The 20,514-nt window shown below is 47.1% G+C and overlaps 2 protein-coding genes across 2 annotated transcripts; both read right to left on the bottom strand.

Moving 5' to 3' along the window:
• Positions 1 to 787: 787 nt before the first annotated feature.
• On the bottom strand, positions 788 to 9,928 carry slc5a2 (solute carrier family 5 member 2). Its single transcript, XM_064303756.1, has 15 exons — positions 9,572 to 9,928; positions 9,194 to 9,265; positions 8,514 to 8,618; positions 8,271 to 8,330; positions 7,125 to 7,229; positions 6,729 to 6,834; positions 6,262 to 6,342; positions 5,412 to 5,641; positions 4,804 to 4,939; positions 4,201 to 4,308; positions 3,530 to 3,680; positions 3,109 to 3,277; positions 2,667 to 2,882; positions 1,300 to 1,435; positions 788 to 1,197 (listed from the first exon to the last, which is right to left on the bottom strand). The coding sequence occupies exons 1-15, from the start codon at positions 9,680 to 9,682 to the stop codon at positions 983 to 985; spliced, it is 2,001 nt and encodes a 666-aa protein (XP_064159826.1). The 5' UTR covers positions 9,683 to 9,928; the 3' UTR covers positions 788 to 982.
• Positions 9,929 to 11,155: 1,227 nt separating this feature from the next.
• On the bottom strand, positions 11,156 to 20,441 carry si:dkey-260j18.2 (uncharacterized protein LOC325231 homolog). The gene is made up of 5 exons (XM_064303765.1): positions 19,894 to 20,441; positions 19,340 to 19,493; positions 18,496 to 18,574; positions 17,936 to 18,163; positions 11,156 to 17,188 (listed from the first exon to the last, which is right to left on the bottom strand). The coding sequence occupies exons 2-5, from the start codon at positions 19,491 to 19,493 to the stop codon at positions 15,703 to 15,705; spliced, it is 1,947 nt and encodes a 648-aa protein (XP_064159835.1). The 5' UTR covers positions 19,894 to 20,441; the 3' UTR covers positions 11,156 to 15,702.
• Between the last annotated feature and the right edge of the window lie 73 nt (positions 20,442 to 20,514).

Genomic DNA, 20,514 nt, shown 5'->3' with positions numbered 1-20,514 from the left:
GGGAGTGCTGGGGGTGGGAGAGGAGCCAAATTCATTCTGGAGAGAACGAGGTGGGTTTTCAGTCTGGCTGAATGGCCGCGTATTCCACTGCCCTGTCTGAAAAACAAAAGGCTCGCTCTCGTGGCCAAAGTGCAAAAACCGAGATGCATTAGCTGCATGCTCCACTAGCCAGCCCTGTCATTGGACAGTCTTACACAATTTACAATGATTAACTTGTCCTGTTTATGCCATAAAACTAATTGGGGAATATGAGCAGCATGGTCAATGGGGAAGAAGCAATAATGCACAAAATGTATGAATTCTGAGCATGTATTCACTGAAGATGACAGACTACTAGTCCTCGGGTGTTAATTTTGCTGCCATAATTGTTCTGGCCCCAAAGCCCCACCAATTTATCAGCAGACGAGACACCAAGCTCAGTGCACAACGGTCTACAGCTCAGAAGGTAAGTAAACTGTGTTATCTGATGATGAAGAGTCTGGATTCTGCTGTCTTTTCTACAGCTGTGTTGGCCCAATAGGACAAAGAATGCTGTTGTGGATGAGAAATTGAGGTAATGCATTTTAGATTTAAAAAACTGTCATTTCAAAGCCTTGCCACTAGAGGTCAGGTACTGCACACAAACAACCTATAGGCATAGCTCACTCACTGAGATTTACTGTTATTTTAGTAATATACAATTATGTGTATTGTAAAGCAAACCAGCTAAAAATAATTGAATAGTCCACCTACATCTGTATGGAAGGAAATGCATCTGTCCACACAAAAGACAGATGGAGAACGAGAATGGTTTGTTATTGTGTTCACATTTATTAAGTCATAAAAACAACTGAAATATACACCAACAGAGATTTGTGTTTTAGTCAATGTGTGTTTGTGGGTATCTGTAGCCCTATATATTATTTAATGCATCTATCATTATGCATAGAATTTTTGGTTGTGTTCAGGGTTTGGTTCAGGATTGGTATTCAGCAGGCGTCTCCTAGGCGTAGTACCCCCACATGAAGACTGCAACAGTCATCATAATGATGCCGTTGGCATTGACAACGTGTTTCCAGACGGGGTCCTCGCTGATATCGGGCATCTGGTTGGCCGCCTCCTCGACCTCCTGCTCCGTAAGTTCGGGAGCCTGAGTGGAACTCAGGCCGCAGAACCAGCCAATCAGGCGGCCGATGCAGGACTGGGTCCGGCCCCCCTCTGTGCGAGTGGCAGAGAGACTGAGTTAGAGAGGAAATGTGGGCTGACAGACAAACATGCAGATTTTTGCTTTTAAAAACAAAAGTGAGGTCTGTCCCCTACCCTCTCCCTCTTCCATATCGATCCTGTTCTTCTCCTCTTCCTCTCTGCGTGCACTCCTCCCTCGTTCTTCCTCCTCCCGGTCGAGGTCCTCCCTCGGTTCCTTAGAGTGACGCAGACTGAAGACCAGGCGATGCAGCTGGAAGAACAGGACTGTGGGTCAGGGACAAACCCCCAGCGCGGCAGGGCGGAGCCTCACTGCTCTTGTGTTTGACTCCACATTCATCGCACAGCAGGGTTACAAATGACAAATGTAATGTAAAATACTGTATTGAGATTAAGTATACAAAAAGCAGATTTTAACTAAATTACATGGGGGGGAAAACAGTGAAAGCATAAAAGACATTTGGAGTTTAGGACATCACCATGATACAGGTGATATCTTTAACTCTTTTAAATTATTAATAACTGTATTTAGGAAGGACTCTGATCCTGTTTAATACAAAACCTGTCATTATCTTTGTTATTTATAAATCAACTGTATACACGTGCCTTATATGTTGAAGGGTTAACACGATGTTATCTATATTAGTATTTTAATTATATTTCTTTTTTTTCAGATAATATAAAATGTTGTCTCCTGTCTTGATCAGCTTTGCTTGTATCTTTTATAAAGGAAGGGGATGACTGATTCACAGCCCAGAGAGTTCCTACTCCTACGAGTCTTCTGCAAGAAACATTACAAAAGGGAGGACGAGAGCGAGTTTTACTGTCTTATGTAATGAGGTGGTCGACCTTGATACTGGCATGCACACGTTTGCACAGTCCCTCTTAGAGGGCTTAAAGCATCGCTGTGAATAATGCTTTCTTGGTTCAGTGTTGACGTTGTTGGCAGGCATACTCTTTCTGCAGAAATAAAGACCCTTATAACTGCATCAAGTGTGAAGTGTTTTCCTGACTGGATAGCCTCTTTATTATTAAGACAATGTCCTCTCTTAATAAAGCAATTCAACATGGTGCTACGATGATCTTGGAAGACTGTGTACAGCCATGTCCGTTTCCTTAGCTTCAAGCTTCAAGCTCCCATAGCGCATTGCAAAGTCATTGTGTAAGTTGCCTATGATGCCTATGGTTTACAATAATAGATCAGATGCATAAATAATGAATCAGAAATTGGGTGGTTTTTTCCTTTAAGGGTAGATGAGATTTCACACAATGTACAATTTTCTTTTTTTACCTTTGTTTCATTTCACCTATATTTAGGCAGGTGGATCAACTGTGAACTCAGTTCTCATTTGTGGTGACAAAACACTGGCACGAGTGGTTGATTATCATGAGCCAATGATTTGCTGCCACTGCACTAAAATATAGAGAAGTCAGCTGCTGCGATTTCAAGCGTGTTTCTTTCTGTCGACGTTCCAGATACTCACGTGTTTGTCTGGTATGGCCGGGGTGCAGTAGCTCACGATGACCACCAGGACGGTGGTGCAGCAGAACAGCAGCACGGCGAAATAGAGGTAATGCACCCCGCACACCACGGAGGGGCAGTCTGAGGGGAAGAGGCAACTGCCCGACCCGAACGCAAACTCCGGCACCATTCGACACAACCCCATGGCCAGACCCCCCATCAGACCCCAGAATGCCCCCTGGGAGAGAGGGGGTGGGATGGAGGGAACAGAAGAAAAGAAAGAGACTGAAAAGGAAAGCAGTAACTATGAACTGTTCAGTCACCAAAAATGCCTTCTCCTCCAGTTCATTCTGCTCATAACCCCCCACTGTCTCTACCCATCCGTCTCTACTTCCTCTCAAACCTATCACGTTCTGTCTGTCCTTTCCCCTTTCGCACACCCCCGTTCTCTCCGCCTCCCTCACCTGCTCGTTGACCCTCTTCACGAACACAGCCAGGAAGAAGACGGCCGTGATGGGCGGAGCCAGGTAGCTGGTGACAGACTGGATGTAGTCAAACAGCTGACCGCTCTGGGCGGCCTGAACCACAGGAATCCAGCAGATACTGATGGACACGATGCACAGAACCCAGACTCTGAGAGAGAGAGGAGAGAGGGAGAGGGGGAGAGAGAGGGAGAGAAGGAGGGGGAGAGGTTGAGAGAGATGGAGGGATTAATAAGACATAATATAATAATATAAATTACTCATAATGAAGAACAGAGAGACTTATGGTAACCCACATATAGAGTATTGTCCTGAAAACATGCACGCACACACACACACAAACACACACACGGTACACACACACACACACACACACACACACATACGGTCAGGGTTTTCAGACCTGCCCACGATCATGAGTTCGCGGTCCCGGGCCTGTCGTCTCAGACGGGTCCAGATGTCCATGGTGAACAGCGTGCTGCTGCTGTTGAATATGGAGGCTAAGGAGCTCATCAGGGCTGCTAGCATCACCGCTAGCATGAGGCCCCTTAGGCCTGCAGACAGAGGATGACCAATGAGAGAACAGACATTTGCACAGAAGCAGGCAGGGAAGTCTTAACATGGCTCCCAGCCTAGTTTCCTTATGGGTACAGCCTATATCTCATTTTACCTGTGCTTTCCATGTCCGCACGTTAACACTGCAGCCAAACCACATTCTTTCCGCCAATTGAAATTCTTTCCTCCAAATTTTTTCTGTGTTGCAAGCCACATAGCAGATGCTGTGCTACAGAAAAACTAACAGCAGCCCAATGACAGCCCAGTGGGAACTGCAAACCTGCAATTACCTGGTAGCTAGGGGGCTAGTATTCTGAATAACCCCAATGCCCTGCCCTTTTGAGGAATCCCGGTCATATTTAACTAAGGACATACTGTAGTCCAGAGCCCAGACTGGCTCTTTAATCTGATTTGCAGATGGATGGAGAGATAAGGAATCCCAGTCATTTTTATGACTGTCAAGAATGGAAGTAAAAGCCACTGACTCAGCCTGTACTCAGCCTCGAAACAGAGACTCACCTCTAGGCATGATGGACACCACCAGTTTGGGGTAGGCGATGTTGGAGCAGCCCACCTCTGTCCCACACACCTCCTTACACACCTCCGGAACCACGCAGCCCACCTCCTCTGCAAGGAGGAGGAAAAAGAAGGAAGAGGGGATGGGGGGTGGGCAGAAGACAGGTAAGGGTTTAGAAGAGGGCTGTTTCCCAAGATAACTCAGTGAGTCACGGATATAACTGCAGAACCCCTCAGACACTGACAGCAGTGTTGTTCATCAGTTCAATTCAATTTTCTTTGTATAGCGCTTTTTAGTGTCACAAAGATGCTTTAAAAAACAGGCAAGATCAAAACTGAACCCCCCCCCCCCCTCAAAAAAAAAAAATCCAGCAACAAAAAAACTCCCCAGTGGGATGGAAAACACTCAAACATCAGGAGGAACGCAGATAATTAGAGGGAGACTATTGCCCCAGTGTCATTAGGTTAAACCCCAAACACTCTGGTATGGATGGATAACACCAAATGAAATATGTGAATTTCTGCAGGGTCTGAGGTCTTGGTGCTTTTGATCAATGCAGTACAAGGGTGACGACTGAGGGCCCAGGGGGTACGGGGGCAACTCACCAGGGTACAGAACCCGACTGATCATGCCAGGGAAGACCATGAGGAACATGGGCAGCAGCTTGAGGTACCCACACATGATACACCCTGCTTTCACATGTGTAAGACTGCGCGCTGCCAGGCAACGCTGCACTATGACCTGCCGAGGAGAGGGGCGGGGTTAACACTACCGCCATTTTGTTTAACAGAATAGAGTGGGAAACAATAACACAGAATACTCTCTGGGTTGCTGGTGGAATTGTGCATTCCGTAAATATCTAAATTTAGCTAAAGATGGCCAACACAATAAGCACAACACAACCCAGAACAGCAAAACAGAACATTGTCAGTTGTGCAGTGATAGTGGTCCATTCATTTACCTCAATGAAATATTGGATTTAACTCGTATTTTGGGTGCAAGATCAAGCTGGTGAACAGAAATGACATTGATAAATAGCCTTTTTTTGCTCATCATTGCTAAGAGTGGCAACATTTGGAGAGGGCACTGTATATGTTTTTGGGAAGAAAGAGAGGCTCCAGAAACACCAGCAGAGACTGCGGCCCGGCAGAACCGCAGGTCGAGAGCCCTGTCCTAGAGAACCCGACCCGTCCAGAGCGTCAGGGCGTCTGACCTGGTCGGTGCACCAGTACCAGCTCCCCACGATGGCGATGCCGAACAGCACCCCGGGCCAGGGCAGGTCTCCGGTCGCCGCGTCCCTCAGCAGCTGGAAGGCGTCGGACCGCGGGGTGTAGCAGCGCTCAGAGATGTTGTAGCGCTGGGGGTCCAGGGTCATCCTGGCGGTGGGCAGGGCCAAGGGGTACTTCTCCAGCAGGGCGCTGTACCCCCCCACCTCCACAAAGGCTGGGAGAATGAGGGGGTGGGGGGTGGTTTGTACATCAAAATAAGCATACAGTGTATTTCTGTGCATTTCAATCAAAGTTTTTCTGCTTTTCTAAAAATAAAAAAAAATCTTGCAGAAAACTTGTAGTTGTATGGAGCTACAACAAGAATCTCAAAACACTCCAACAGGTCACTGAGAATTTAAAAGGCACCATGTTTTTAACACAAACGTACACTTGGGTGAAAGAAGACATTTCTTTCATAAGTGTGAGAAATCTGTAGGCATTTAAATTTTTCAGATACTTATTTGAGCAAGGTCTAATGGATAGAATATTCAAGCTGCACCTACTGAAGCAGTTGATTTGAGTTTCAGTCTTGCGAATTCAATCAAAATTTAAATCAACAGAAGAGTGCGCACCGAAGGTCTGTGAGCTTCTGCTGAAGTGCATTTCAGCAGGAAAGATAAACATTTTCACAATTTGCTTGGAAATGTCAAACCAAAGCAGCGTTGCTGTACAATATTTTTCAAATGTGGTTGATGACATTTAAAATTTCTCCATGGAAGCTCTGCTGTAGATTCTGTAAAACATGTCACTATCAGGTGAATAGAGTACTAGGATAGGTGAATTTTACTTGCTCACAGAAAGCAGTGAGGACGAAGGCTCCAGCGATGATGACGAAGGTCTGGACGGTATCGGTGTACATGAGAGCAGCCAGGCCACCTGGACAGCATGTGTCTCATTAAACTCTGGCATCAATGCATAAGACTCAATTTGCATACATAGTTGGGACCACTTTTGAGAGCAGGATAAAAGGTACATGTGAGACATGTGAGTAAAATCTGAGCTATCAAAGTGTTGAGTCACAGTTAGCTGTTAGAGTACAAGAAAGTCAGCCACCAGTTAATGTATGAAGTCACAGTTACTTATAAGAGTGTTGGAGTGTGAAGACGTCATAGTTACCAGCTACTGTAAGAAGTCACAGTTACACTCGGTAGAGTGTTATGAAGTCAGAGCTGCCTGTCAGAGTGTAAGGCTGTCAGAGTTATTCGTGAGAGTGTGTCGAGTCAGTGCTGTTAGCTGTTACACAGTTGTTAGTGTGATGTTACCTGTGACAGTGTACAAGGCTGTGATTGACAGCAGAGCGATCACAGCCACATAGATATTCCAGCCCAGGGCCTGCTGGATGAACACAGCACCTGAGAACATGTCCACCTGTGAGAAGAGAGACAGAGAAAGAGTCAGAGACAGAGACAGAGACAGACACAGGGACAGAGAGAGACAGAGACAGAGACAGGAGTGATGAGTTTATTCCGCAGTGATGAGTTTATCTGAGTAACACCACACAGTGGTCAGACTGCCACTGCCCATTATATGGAAGGTACAGGGGGCTGCCAATATACAATTAAGTTCAAGGGATTATATAACCATTGTATTAATGAAATAGCCATGTTCAATCAATTGAATTGTTGAACATCAACTTTGACAGACAGAATCAGACTCACTGAGATTTTGGTGAAGATGTAAAGGAAGAGAGAGATAACAGAGAGGTACAGGCTTATCCTTCCACCTCCAAACCTCTTCTTCAGGTACTGGGGCATGGTGATCACCTGGAGGTTAGTAAGGGAGGGCAATTGGGTGTCATTTGTCATTTGTTTTCATGTCGTTGCTTTCTACTTGAAGTGAAGAAAAACATGCTAGCATTGTAAATCACACAGGGTTTCACAGAGAAGACAGAGAATGCATTTTATACTCAATACCTATATATTGGAATAGAACATTTTTGTCTTCAACTGAGTTTTAAGTCCTTGTTTAAGTCTTATATTTGTATTTTATTCAGTGACCGAGAGAAAAAAGCCACTTTTTCACATTGTGTTTCACTTTATCCTATTTTGTAAAATGGAGATATTCTTGAAGCACTTAGACATCTTTATGTTTAAGCATCGACTGTGTATACATTTCTAGAGGTAATACCACAGAATTGTAGGCATACTGAGGACAACATAATGTTATCCTTTGGGTGTTAGACAACATTAGGTTTGTAAAAGATAGTAGGTAATACACTGCTAACCAGAAGGACCTCATGTAGAAGAAAGCAGAACATTCCTATTGTTCTCTGGAGGTTACAACTCCTTAAAACGTCCATTATAAAATAAAATGTTTTCTTAGTTAAAGTAGGTGAAATTAGATGAGACTTTAAACTTTAAATTTAGATCAGACTTAGATTAGACTTTAAATAAGTTTAAGTTTTATTGCAGGACCAGGATATGTAAATTTACAGATTGACAGATTGGCAACAGAAGGGACCCAAATAAATAGATAAAATGCTTCTCAGTTCAGTTTCATATGCCTTAAGTCTTAAACTGGTGAAATGCTAAAAGAGACAACATAAAAGTGATTTTGTTACAAGGTTAATAAACACAACTTTTCTTCGAACACAGCTCAGAATTCATGTTACAGCCAATGGAATAATTAACCTTTTGAAAAGTAGGTATTTTGTAATGTTTTTTCAAAACTATAAGTGCTCTAGAACGCCATTGCTTTTAATTGCTAGTAGTGACAGTTACATCTGTATTCATTTAAGGATATTCTCATCACATATTTGTAATCTTACACCTTAAAGGGTTAATGTGATTATTTGTGGGACTTACCCCAGCTGTGAGATAGACAGGTACAAACAGCCAGCCCAGCAAGAGCACAATAAACAATGCCTGGAAAAAGAGAAAGGAGTCAGAGGGGAGAGAAGACAGACAGAAAGGTTTAATAATGATCACGCGCCACTGAATTTATATTTCAGAAAGCGTACTGTGGCTATGTTCTGCAGATGTACGCTGACATCAGAGAGTTTGCTCAAGGGTCAGATAACAAAAAGGTAAAGGGCTGCCTGTACACACATTCCACTCAAAGCCACCCACGGCGATCCCGCTGGCCGCTCCTGTCCCAGCCAGACCAACAAAATGGCCGCTGCCGATGTTGCTGGCAAACAGGGAGGCACCCACCTGAGAGGGGGAAAGAGTGAGTGTGAGAAAGAGAGGAGGAAAGCGGCTGAGGGGGAGAAAAGGCTATCCTCCAGAGACCCCGCAGAAAGTATTTACATTGTTTTACATAATACAAGTGTCTTGGATGACAAAAACATGTGGTGAAAATATTTCTCAAATATTATTTTTTATTTAATGTCCCTTGAAGTGCATATTTCAGCAAGGTAGAATATCTTGAGATTAAAAGATCAGAGACTCACGTCCCCTACAGGGAACAAAAATGAATTGCTGGGTTACAGGAGGATACAGTAGTTGTGTGTTTTTGGTGGGTGAAAGCAGGAAGAGAGGGAGTGAAAAATGAAAAAGGGGAAAGGTGTGAAATGAAACAGTTGAAGAGAATGAAAGTGGAGTGACAGGCAAAGTAATGATGGTTTATATAAGAGAGAAAATGGCAGTGAAATTATCAGAATTTTCACCACAGCTGAGAAACTGACAAGCACTTAAGCAAATGGGAGAGATTAGAGAGAATAAGAGGATAAAAATAGATGTCACAAAAGAATAAAAGGGTGTCATTAAATTCATGAAGCGTTTCTCACCGGCCACCAGACCATGGTCCGACCCGCCAGGAAGTAACCCCCCACTGTGCTGCGATTGGTCCGGAACATGGACTGCAAAATGGGGCAGAGAGGCAACTTAGCGGCTCCACAAATCCATACCGATGTGCGGCCATCTTTGGTCTTGTTGCATGAGCTTGAGACTCAGTTCTTGGCGTACGTTTATTCTTTTAATGCAGCTAACTGTAACTGCTAGCTTTTGCTCAATGCTTGCCCCAAAGCCAGGACACAGACTCACACAAACTGACAAAGTCGTCAAATAGACAGCCGACAAACAGGCAAAATGATCAAAATGACTTTCTGCAAGGCATCCATCAAACTCAATTTCCAGAACATTCATACAATGTCAGGCAAACAGACCCATATTCCCACGCAGATGACCAGCAGAAAGTAGCCCACGATGACGATGATGTCGGCAGGGTTGTTGATGGCGACCTTTGCCCCTGGGCCCTGTCCAGAGGAATTCTCCATCTCCAAAACAGCACAGTGACTTCTCCCCACCACAAAAGCGCTCACCGACAGAACCACAGGTGGATTGGACCTCTCACAGATAACCAGAAACAAAAGCAGCCAACAATTGGTGAAAAAAATTATCCTGAAAGGCCCAGAAAATACTTCAACCAGTCAGAGGGCGAGAGACCAAATGGAGTGAGTGAGTGAAGGAGAGGTAAAGTGAGAGAGAGAAAGGTGGGTGCACAGGACAGAAAGTGACACAAACCTTTGCCCACTAAAAAATAGGCTGATTCAGGAATTTATTAAGCAGTAATTATTAACACACAAACTTCCATCCAGTAACTCTCAACCCATCAGCAAACATGTATAAATCTCACAGGTCTTCTTCAATTATTCTTCTAGCACTAAGACAGTTGCAGTTGCAGTCACTGAACAGTAATCTAGAAATGAGTCCAGCTAACTGGACATGCTCTAGATACTACAGTCAGTAATGTACCTGTAAACTGGAATGTACTCATTTGAAGCAAGTAAGTTTTCGAAGTTGTTGAACAAAATTGTTTTGTAAGACCTTGCCTCAGTGATTGTTCTTTAATCATGAAACTTCAAGTCCGTATCTTTGGAGTTGCTCATAACTGTTCACCTACATGCAGTTCAACCCCTACCAAAGAATGGACAGAAATAGAGACAGGACCAAGAACAGTACTGACGGGAGAGTGACAGCACATTGGCAAGGGCCAACGTGTAAAGTACAACCCCATTAAGTCACCTTCCCTTCCACAGCAGAATCCTAATTAGTTCAAGTCATTGAGTCATTAACCAAACAGGGTAGATCCTCCCATTTGGGGTTTGTGGAAGCCTCACTCTCCCATTGGTCAGGATGCCTGATGACAGTGCAGATGCTCTGGTGTCTGAGGACGCATGGGCGTGGCTCCAGGTTGTTTTCTTAAGTTCCCTCTAATGTGTAACAGTGGTCTGGCTAATGATCTTCTTCACTACTTCACAACACGCTGTGGAGGCAAACACCTTCTGGCTTCACCAGCACCGATGAAAGACCACTCACAGGAGTTCAGAGGCCGAGCCCAAGAGTCACGTCCAAGTAAATCCCAGCTGCCTCGCTCTATTGGAATTTAACAACTGGGGAAGTTAAACTTCGGTGAGAGACACACCAAAGTTTGCACAGTTCACTCCCGCTCACGCAACCGTGGAGTCACTGCCTTCACCCATCAACCGCAATCCGTGACCTTCATCTCAGGATACTGAGAATTATTTAAACACTGTCTAGAGAAGACCAGACTGTGAACAGCCATTTGGGATTTATATTTGAGTTCATATGGTTTGCAAGGGCAATGCACTAGTCTCTATTAATGTCCAAATGCCTGAGCACCAGTGATATATTTTGTAACTTCATGTAGAATGAATAGCAGGAATTTACCTGGTTTATTTAATGATACAACAAATGAAAAATGCGATTTAAAAAACCACTCAAAAATATTTTTGCAAATGCATCATCTGCATGTATTTGTGCGTGTATAAAAACAGCATTTACACAAAAAAGCAGTGCATACAAGGATACATTATGTGCGTCTTCAAGGGGGGGAAAACAATTAAAAATAAAAAGCTTCAAAGAGCCAGCAAAGCCAATTACTCCCACAATATGCATTAGCAAATATTCTTTTAAATCATTTTAATGTCACTGTTATAACCAGTTCAAAATATTATTTTGCTTTTCAGTTTCTGTACATTCTGTTTCTGGCTCAGGTGTGGGCTCTCCTCTCTTTAGTGGGGCGCACACACACGCATACACACACAGAGGCACGCACACACACACACACACACACACACCTCTGCTTTCAATATGCACAGCTTGTCCCAAAGGGCAGGAAAACACAAAGTGACACTCAGTACATCAGAGAGAAAAGTGCAGGCGAGCAGTAAGCCGGACAGGTGGACGAAGGGAGCGGTGAGTGCAGGGCTCGAGTGACAGCGATACTCAGCTACGTTAAGCACATCCTGGCTCCGGATAGCCCCGCCCCCTCTGGCGTGGGCAGCAGGTCGTTTTTGTCTGTTGTACAGAATGCGTGTATGCCTGCGGGCGTTTCACTTTGGCTTCTTTTGTGGGACGGTGTTGTTCGGAAAGGTTTGGAGGGCTGGGGTCAGGGTGAACCCACTCACAAAGGGTCCCAGGACAGCACCCGAGCGACAGGTCCACATTGAAACCCATGCTACTCTGAGGGCGGTGGCCAAAGTCACTGAGACCCCAGACGAGAGGTGGGCCATCTCATTCTGTTAGGACCCGGGGGGAGGGTGAGGGGGGTCTGGCTTTCCTAACAGTGATCTGACCACTTGGAAAACCACCGACAGACAACTGAATGGTATGTCCCAGCCTTATGAACTGTAGCTGCTGCACAGCTCATGAAGCTAAAACTAAGGTTTACATCAGTCAATCTGCAGCGTGTGCTTTTTTTAAACCCAACTGATGGCAAATTGAGGGATGTTAGGGAAAAACACCATAATCTCAGCTAAGTGGCCTTTGATATGTGGCAGTTACTCTAAAACAGGATTCATTCTGCAGAGGCTGGAAATGAAAAGTCCACAACCAATCAACGCAGGTTTCAAGTGGTCAATCAAACCACGGACCTTTCTCCAAAAATAAACTTTCTTTTTTTTTCCTGGACAGCCCTGAAATGTGAATGGTGCATATTGGAAAGGTGTAATTCATATTAAAAATGTATTACTGACACTGTGCCCTTGGTTCAGTGGGAAATATATTTTGGGATCTGGACAGAGGAATAAAAACTAGTAAATATTTTCATGTGCATACATTTAATAGCATGAAGATATAAAAGATTCACTTTCCATTAAATTTTTTCCATTTTATTTGCACAATCAGTCAGCACATGGTTCAGTCTCAAACTCTGTTAGAAAGAGCATTGAACCTGCAGCAGGCAATTTGAGAGGCCAATCAACATTTTGAGCCTGAAAACCACAAAAGTATCGTATATGTTCCAAATACTAACAATTTCTTAGCCACATCCTGCCAATTATAATTCTGGGGTCACTACTGAGGGTGGAAGAACACTTGAATATAGGCCTTTCACCTGTGTGCAACCTCCTGAAATTGTACAATTATGGCACCTTTTAATGCACCATAGCAATGGCACCTTATAGCACACTGCTTTTAATCAATCACAAAACTGTGAACGTTAGTAAACTGTCTCATCTCGCCACCGACTGAGACAAATGTACAAAATGCAAATACGTACAATTCAAGCTTCAGTGGTGAGTTTGTAAAGCCGTTTCTAAATCATTTCATGACTAGGAACCATAATTACTTTGGTATTATGTCATTCACTTGTTTTCTTAGATAAAATTACTTAAAGCATTATCTTTAGAGTCAACATTTGAAGAAGGCCCTCAGGTTTCTTTTTTTTTGTCAGTCAAAGCAATTGGTTCTTGAACCAATTTGAACCAAGGGTCAGGGTTGTCCAGTAGAGCCTTCACAGAGCTGAAGGCTAAAGCTAAGAACCAGGGCTCAAAAACCGACGACAGCCGTCATCTTGTTTTTCTTATGGATTCCCATGAAGAATCTCAAACTGCCCCAGCAAGGCTAAGACCGGGCAAAATAGCAGCAGGCAAACAACCCAAAACAAGAAAGTGTGAGAAGCGGGAGGGGAGTTGTGTCAAGTAAAGTGGATTCCTGCGACTAAAATCACAGTCTCTATAAACCACTTCAAGTGCAGTATTCCACAACACACACAGTCAAAATTCCATCATGACTTTACCATTTTCTTATTTATGCAATTAAAAAAAAAAACAAATTCATCATTGTAAGCTTTTTTTATCCAACATTGCAATTTCTAAAAAAAAAATTAAATAGACCCTTTTGTGGTCTAGTTATTATCCCTTGTTAAAATGTCCGTAGTGTTAAAATAATAATTTATGGTTTAAAACCTAATTATTATAGAATTATTAGATTTGGAATTCTGGGAAAACTACCCAATACAGTGACCTGATTGGATGTACAGTGCCTTCAGAAAGTTTTCACCCACATTGATTATTTCTTATTTTGTGGTGTTGCAAATTTCACAAAAATAGAAACATGAAAATGGTGTAATTGAAAAGTATTCACCCCCTTTGTATTATCAACTATTTTCTTGAGAAATCACACTAAATACATTAACCAGGTCTGCCTATGTTGATTTCGAAAACACCCGTGTGCAACTCCATTACTGCAGATCAGATCAGTCAGGCATGCCAAGGAACGACCTGTGGAACTTTTGAGATGAACCTTTCAGGCTCTTCAGAAAGGAGAGAAGTGCCCAGGAGCCCAGCTGCAACACTGACAGAGCAGCAGAGCTCACTGACTGAAATGGGAGGTGCGGTCCAAAGAACCAACGGTTCACCAGAACTTCACCAATCTGGCCTACATAAAGCTATGGGACGGGCCCCGAGACATTCTTGAATGAGCTCTTTGGCTTGAAGAGAAAGCACTACGATCGGCCCCGTCACCCAGGTAACGCCATCCCTACTGTCAAGCATGGTGCCGGCAGCATCGTGTGGGGTTGCCTTTTCAACAGCGACTGGGAGGCTGGTTACCAGCAAGGACAAGCGGGATGGAGTCAAATGCAGGCAATCCACTGAGGAGAACTGAGTTTCATTCCACAGCAGATCTGCACTCAGGGAGAAGATTCATGCTCTAACAGGAAAATGACCCAAAAACACATGGGAAAAGCAACAGATGAATGACTTAAAAAGAAAAAGGTCAGTATTCCTGAATAGCCCAGTCACACCTCAGACTTAAATCACAAACTTTTTGAGTCAACAGTTGAGATGAGAAAAAGACTGTATTAAGACAGTCCTGACTGAGTTTGTGATCACAACATTAAATTATTTGTGAGATAACATTAAATTAATCCCATTCCAGTAGCACCGGTTAAGACTACACGCGTTCCTCCGCCACTCAGATACTTCTACTGTTTGATTTGCGGAGGGGTTTCTTACAGTTGCTAACCTCAATGTGACAAGTTTTGATTTCTTCCAGTTGGTGACCTGGATGGGCCGTTTGGTGTATCTGAGGGGTTTCTTACACTCCAACGTGTAAGACTGTAAAATTACTCAAAATACTGCCTAGTCTAAGGCCAGCATTAGCAGAAAAGAGAATATTTTACATGGAGAAAGGGGCAAAATTTTTAATGAGCAAAACTCATACAGACACACCGAGAAGACTCAGAGCATGAAGTGCTGACACTGGGGGGTGAACACGTTTGTACTCAGAAATGCGTCTTTTTAAATGTTGCCGAAAAGAATGATCATAAATGTGTCAAATGCATTGTGTTGATGAAGGGAATATCCATTAAATCTTTTTTAAAATTCATTAAAACATTTTTTTAGACCCATTAGCATTTTCTAAAAATCCATTAAAATGTTTAAAATATCCATTAAAATTTTAAGGTGCTGCACAAAATGTGAAAGAGCAGAAGGAGGGAGAATGCTTTCCAGAGCACTGTATAAGGACATTCTAAAACCCCAGCAGCTCATACTGTTCATAAGGGGTCACGTTTGAATATGAAAACTGATCCTTTCTAGAACGACCCTCTTGGGTCACGCATGCTTTGCATGCACTGCTTTTAATAAGCATTGGACGAGTATCATTCTAGGTGGGCGTCCACTCTTATCCGTAAAGGGCCATTGTGGGCACAGGCTTTTGTTTTAGCCCGGCCCTGTGACACCTGAGTCAACTAATTAACCAATAATGGTCTTCGTTGAAGCAGAATCAGGCGTCTTAGTGTTGGGCTAGAACAAATACCTGCACCCACACCGTCCACTGCCAGGTAAGACTGGACACCCCTGATCTAGACCACTGTGGCAGCTGGCTGAGTCAGTTATGGAACACTGCTCTTGAGTTACATTCAGATACCAGTTTCCATTCTAGCGAATCTTCCATGAAGTTCAAATGCAAATGGGCTTGACCGGCAGGGCAAATTCAAATGCAGTCTCCGCCCTGGCCGAACCCTTTCTCCACTTTCGCGCGCCCGCTGTCATTCGTCGGGGGAGCGGCCCTCCTGCGCCAGTCTGAGGCGGGACAGGATGTGCTTTTTGGGGAATTTGAGGGTGGTGCAGCCGAACTGGCTGACCCCCCCGGTGTCCCCCGGCAGCTTCTCCCGCCGCTGCACCCAGCTGCGCCAGCCGGGCTTCCAGCAGTACACGCTGTCGTAGAAACGGGCGCCGTTCTCCCCGCCCAGCACGTAGATCCGCCGCTTCCAGCGGGCCACGCCCCCGCCCGCGATGCGCCGCGGCAACCCGGGGAACACCACCGGGCTGGGGGCGCGGTCGCTCCCCCCTCCCCCGCCCCGGTCCGTGCCCGCCACCCCCACCGCCGGCGCCCCGCCCCGCTCCCCCCCGGAGCCCCGCCCCTCCCGAAAGAACAGCACCCGCCCCGTGGCGTCCAGCGGCTCCAGCTGGGTGTAGTTACCGTCCAGGAACTTGGTGGCGTCCCGCAGGTACCCGCCCACGGCGCACACCCCGCCCCGCACGGCCACGCCCCCCGCCAGGCAGGTGGCGCCGGAGTCCAGGCCCACGCGGCTCCAGGTGCGGGTCAGCGTGTGGTAGATGAGCACGCCCGAGTGCACCACCGCCCGGTTCTGCTCCAGGGTGGTGCCGCCCAGCAGGTAGAGGCGGCCGCGCAGCGCCGCGCAGGCGAAGGAGCGCAGCGGGAGGGGCAGGCGGGGCCCGGGGCCCCAGCGCAGCGTGCACAGGTCCAGGGCCTCGCAGGAGTCCAGCAGGGCGGCCCGGTTGCAGCCCCCCAGGGCGTACAGGGTGTCCCCGCACCCCAGCAGCCCCAGCATGGCCCGCGGGACGGCCAGCGAGGGCCGGGGCAGCCAGCGGTCCCGCACCGTGTCATACTCGTGCACCGAGGCGGACACCTGGCCCCCGCGCAGGATGCCCCCGGCGACGAAGAGCCGCCCGCCCACGGCGGTGCAGCCGGGGCAGAGCAGCGAGCCCAGCGCCGCCAGCTTCTCCCACTTGCCCGTGCGCGGGTCGAAGCAGTCCACCGTGAAGTCGCTCTCTCGCAGCGACTCGTCCTCGCGTGGCTTCAGGTCCACGCACACGATCTTCTTCTCGAACATGCCCTCCCGCGGCCGGAGGGGCCCCGCGGGGCCGTCCGCCAGCCCCGGCCCCAGCTCCTGCGCCAGCCGCAGGCTCTCCTCGGGCGCCAGCAGGCCCGGGCGCAGGTGGCGCAGCAGGGCGGGCATGTGGGCGTAGCGCTGGCGCGGCTGGTGCTCGGCCCAGCGCCGGGCGGCGTCGTACACCTCCGCCTCCGAGTCCACGCCCAGCCGGTCGGACGCCAGCAGGCTGCCCAGCGTGCCCGGGTCCAGCAGCAGGAAGTCGTTCTGCCGCGCCACGCGGGGGAAGTGCTGCGCCACCAGCCGCAGAGAGGCCCGCAGCAGCAGCTGGTCGTGGTGCGAGCGCGCCAGGGAGTACATCCCCAGGCAGTTCTCCACGGACAGGTGCTCAAACAGGAACCTGCAAACGCAAGCACCAGCCAAATCAGCCAATCACCCGCGGGAGACGCTAGGACGCACGCACCCAAAGGCCCATGTTCAATCTAACCTCATAGTGCTGCGCATGCCGTTTTCCCATTATTCAAACATCATGCAGACATGACTGAAAAATATAGGTAAATTAACTGCATTTACATAGTGCTTTTTCCAGAAACTACAGCTATGCAAAGCACTTTACGATTAGTATTCCTCTCATTCACCCATTCACATACACTCACACATCAACAGTGAAAGGCAGCCATGCAAGGCACCAGCCAACCAGCTCAATAGGAGCAATTAAGGGTTCTTTCTCAAGGACACTCTGACACTTTTTGCCCAGAGGACCAGGGATCAAACCAGCAATGTTCTAATAGCCAGACTGGGCCTAAATATCCCAAGATGGGTGGCAGTATCTGAGAGCCCATATGGCAGAATCACATCTTCTAGAGTATCCGCGCTGTGAAAGACGTGACGTTAAACATCATTATCATTATCCACGCGACATTACACCAGTCCTACGACCCCCCTGGTTGTTTGGTGTGTCAGTGCATATTTGTATTCTGTACATTAATACTCCAGTCAGTGCCTGGGAATAACAGTTAGCCAGTCTGTTGCAGTATTTATTGAAGCTGATTTCCACAGCCAGTACAGCAATGTGCATGGCAGTATCTGAGATCTCAATGCACCAATGTCAGTACACTCATTCTCCTGTTGCTGGTTAAATATTTACCTGGAGCACAAATCCTGCAGGGGCATCACTTGAAGCCGATTGGCCGCCACGAAAAGGTCCTCCGCTGTGTCCAGACTGAGCCCCGCCTCCCCCGTGTACACAAACTGGATGACCGTCTCCATGACGGACGGCGTCACCTCCTCCAGCCGGATCTCCGTGAGCCGGGACTCCACCAGGGGGCTGGTGAACATGGCGCGGAAGTAGGGGCTGACGGCGGCCAGGAGAACTCTGGAAGAGAGGAGGAGAGGCGGGGCTACAGGAGGGGCTACAGGCAGGGCAGAGTGACCTGGGGGCGGGGTCGACATCCACTGAACACAACGGATGTGGGAAAATACTAGCAGTGAAAGGGATGAAATGTGAATCCAAGTGTGTTTCCATTCCCCACAGCGTGTGCTTTGCCTGCACTGACCGATAGCCCCCAGGCCTGGCTGCGTGTGATCAGCTGAGTCTGCGGGAGGCTCGATGCGAGTGTGTGTGTGTGACGCAGTGATGCTGCACAACCTCACTTTCCTCCGACCTCACAGAGCCAGTGACAAAGGCTGCCAGGGTGACAAACCCACCTGTGACACATGAACTTCTTACCCTCCACCAGGAGAGTCACATCGCACAGCTGCTGAGCATCCAAGAGCTGCTTCAGCCCTGAGAGCGAGAGCGAGAGAGAGAGAGAGAGAGAGAGAGAGAGAGAGAGAGAGAGAGAGAGAGAGAGAGAGACAGACAGAGATAGAGAAAGAGAAAGGAGAGAACAAGTTTGAATTTAAAACCACCTTCATTGTCCCAGTTCCACAACATGTCCAAGTGATGATCAAAATATAATCACAAGAACGTCAGGCACCCCTGCAAGGAGAAAACAAACTAGTAACAAAGCACAACATAACCGTGCAGGCTCTAAACGTGAAGGTCCCGCCTCCCCTGCCCATCATTCCCCCACAATAACACCCTCAGCCTCACCGGCAGCAGCCCCCCCTGAACATGACCCGCCTCAACAGACCCTGTCCCCAGCCTCTTATTCTACCTGCTGCCCAAAAAAAAACTGAGCAAGTGAGAGAAAGAGATGGAGAGACATGGAAAGAGGGAGACAGAGAGAAAAGTTGAGGAGGGGTGAAGTCTATCAGCTGCCTCTTTCTTTCCTCATGAACAACTACGCCCCCAGCAGGAGGGCACTGGAGGATGTGTGTGTGTGTGTATATGTGTGTGTGTGCGTGTGGATTGCAATGACCTTCGGTATACACTTGTTGTACGTTGCTTTGGTTAAAAGCCTCTGCGAAATAAATGTAATGTAATGTGTATGTGTGTGTGCATGTATGTGTGTGTGTGTGTGTGTGTGTGTGTGTGTGCGTGCATGTGTGTGTGTATGTGCATGTATGTGCAGTGTGTGTGTGTGTGCACCCATCATCACTGCCTCACCATGTGTGATGTAGTTTCCCAGGGGGGTGGTGCTGTCATCCGGAAAGTCCTCCTCCTCCGAGTCGCTGTCCGAGAGGGGTTCCCCACCCCCCCCATCCCCGTCCTGCCAGGGCTGTGGCCGCCAAGTGGCCCCCCCACCCCGAAATGCACTCATCTGGGGAGAGGGAGTGTGCCATTGCCAACAGAAAACAGTGACAGACAGTCACCACACCTTGAGGTTTAATCACAGCTGCAGTCCTCACTTAGATATTTAATGTGGAAACAGCACAGGTATGCAGCCAAGCCGACAAGAAACAACTGTAGTACAGTAAGGAGGCATCTGATGAAACTGGATCTGATTGACAGTTCTGGAAAAAGACCCCCCCCCCCCCCGTTATGTTATGCGATGGGGAATGTAAACAGTGTACAGTTATTAACAGAAACTTGGCAAGGATCCGTCGTGCTGTGAATTCATTAGCAACCACCTCCCTACAACTGCACCATTTTATTGGCACAGTGCATCACAACTCTTCATCCGGTAGTAATGTCAGTTACAGACATAAAGTTCCACTCACCTTGGCAAGCGAAGGTCGGATCTTCTCTCCGTGCACAGTTCGTAACCAGTTCTTTCTGCCTTCTCCCCGGCAGCAGGTTACTTTAAATTGATGTCCTTTCAGGAGCTGTCAGTTTAGCACGCTAAAATATCGCAGTGGCCGCCCGTGTCCTTCGCCCCCCCGCCACCGTGCAACCTGGCCGTCCTCCGCCGTGTGACACCGGGTATCTGGTGCATCACGGCCCATTCCGCATTTCTACAGCAGTGGTGAAAGAGTTGAACTGTTTGCCCGGTACCTTGCCGACAACTGCTTCATTCAGTCACCCTCCTGCTAAGGCACCCTCACGCCGTTCACTTTGCTTGTCCCTTCTTGCGTGACCCGTGTCTCAGTAAATTAGCTGGGGAGATACATGTACAGTATTTCCCGTATAAAGAGACAACTGCGTTACTCTTTTAAGTGACATAGTGATTTAAACGGTCTAATTCCATTAACCAGACAACAGGCTGGCCATGTCGGAGCAGCACTGCAATGCTTCGGACCTCCTCATTGGTTACCCTCTGAACTTTTCTGGCGGAAGTGACGCTTTGTTTTGAGTTTACCCACAATAAAGGGAAGCAAAGTATTGATAAACAGTAGTCTTGT

The sequence above is a fragment of the Anguilla rostrata genome, chromosome 12 (genome assembly GCF_018555375.3).
Source record: "Anguilla rostrata isolate EN2019 chromosome 12, ASM1855537v3, whole genome shotgun sequence".
Lineage (NCBI taxonomy): Eukaryota > Metazoa > Chordata > Actinopteri > Anguilliformes > Anguillidae > Anguilla > Anguilla rostrata.
The sequence above is the reverse complement of the archived record's forward strand: the minus strand, read 5'-3'. Positions and strand labels throughout refer to the sequence as shown.

What these genes read in the sequence shown, in the direction of transcription:
- slc5a2 (XM_064303756.1), bottom strand. Translation starts at nt 9,682, where the DNA reads ATGGAGAATTCCTCTGGACAGGGCCCAGGGGCAAAGGTCGCCATCAAC. An exon ending in CAGTCGGGTTCTGTACCCTG is followed by an intron (nt 4,309 to 4,803) that starts GTGAGTTGCCCC and finishes TCCTCCTTGCAG; the next exon opens with AGGAGGTGGGCTGCGTGGTT. An exon ending in CGATATGGAAGAGGGAGAGG is followed by an intron (nt 1,198 to 1,299) that starts GTAGGGGACAGA and finishes CCACTCGCACAG; the next exon opens with AGGGGGGCCGGACCCAGTCC.
- si:dkey-260j18.2 (XM_064303765.1), bottom strand. Translation starts at nt 19,493, where the DNA reads ATGAGTGCATTTCGGGGTGGGGGGGCCACTTGGCGGCCACAGCCCTGG. An exon ending in GGGAAACTACATCACACATG is followed by an intron (nt 18,575 to 19,339) that starts GTGAGGCAGTGA and finishes TCTCGCTCTCAG; the next exon opens with GGCTGAAGCAGCTCTTGGAT. An exon ending in CTGCAGGATTTGTGCTCCAG is followed by an intron (nt 17,189 to 17,935) that starts GTAAATATTTAA and finishes TTGCGTTTGCAG; the next exon opens with GTTCCTGTTTGAGCACCTGT.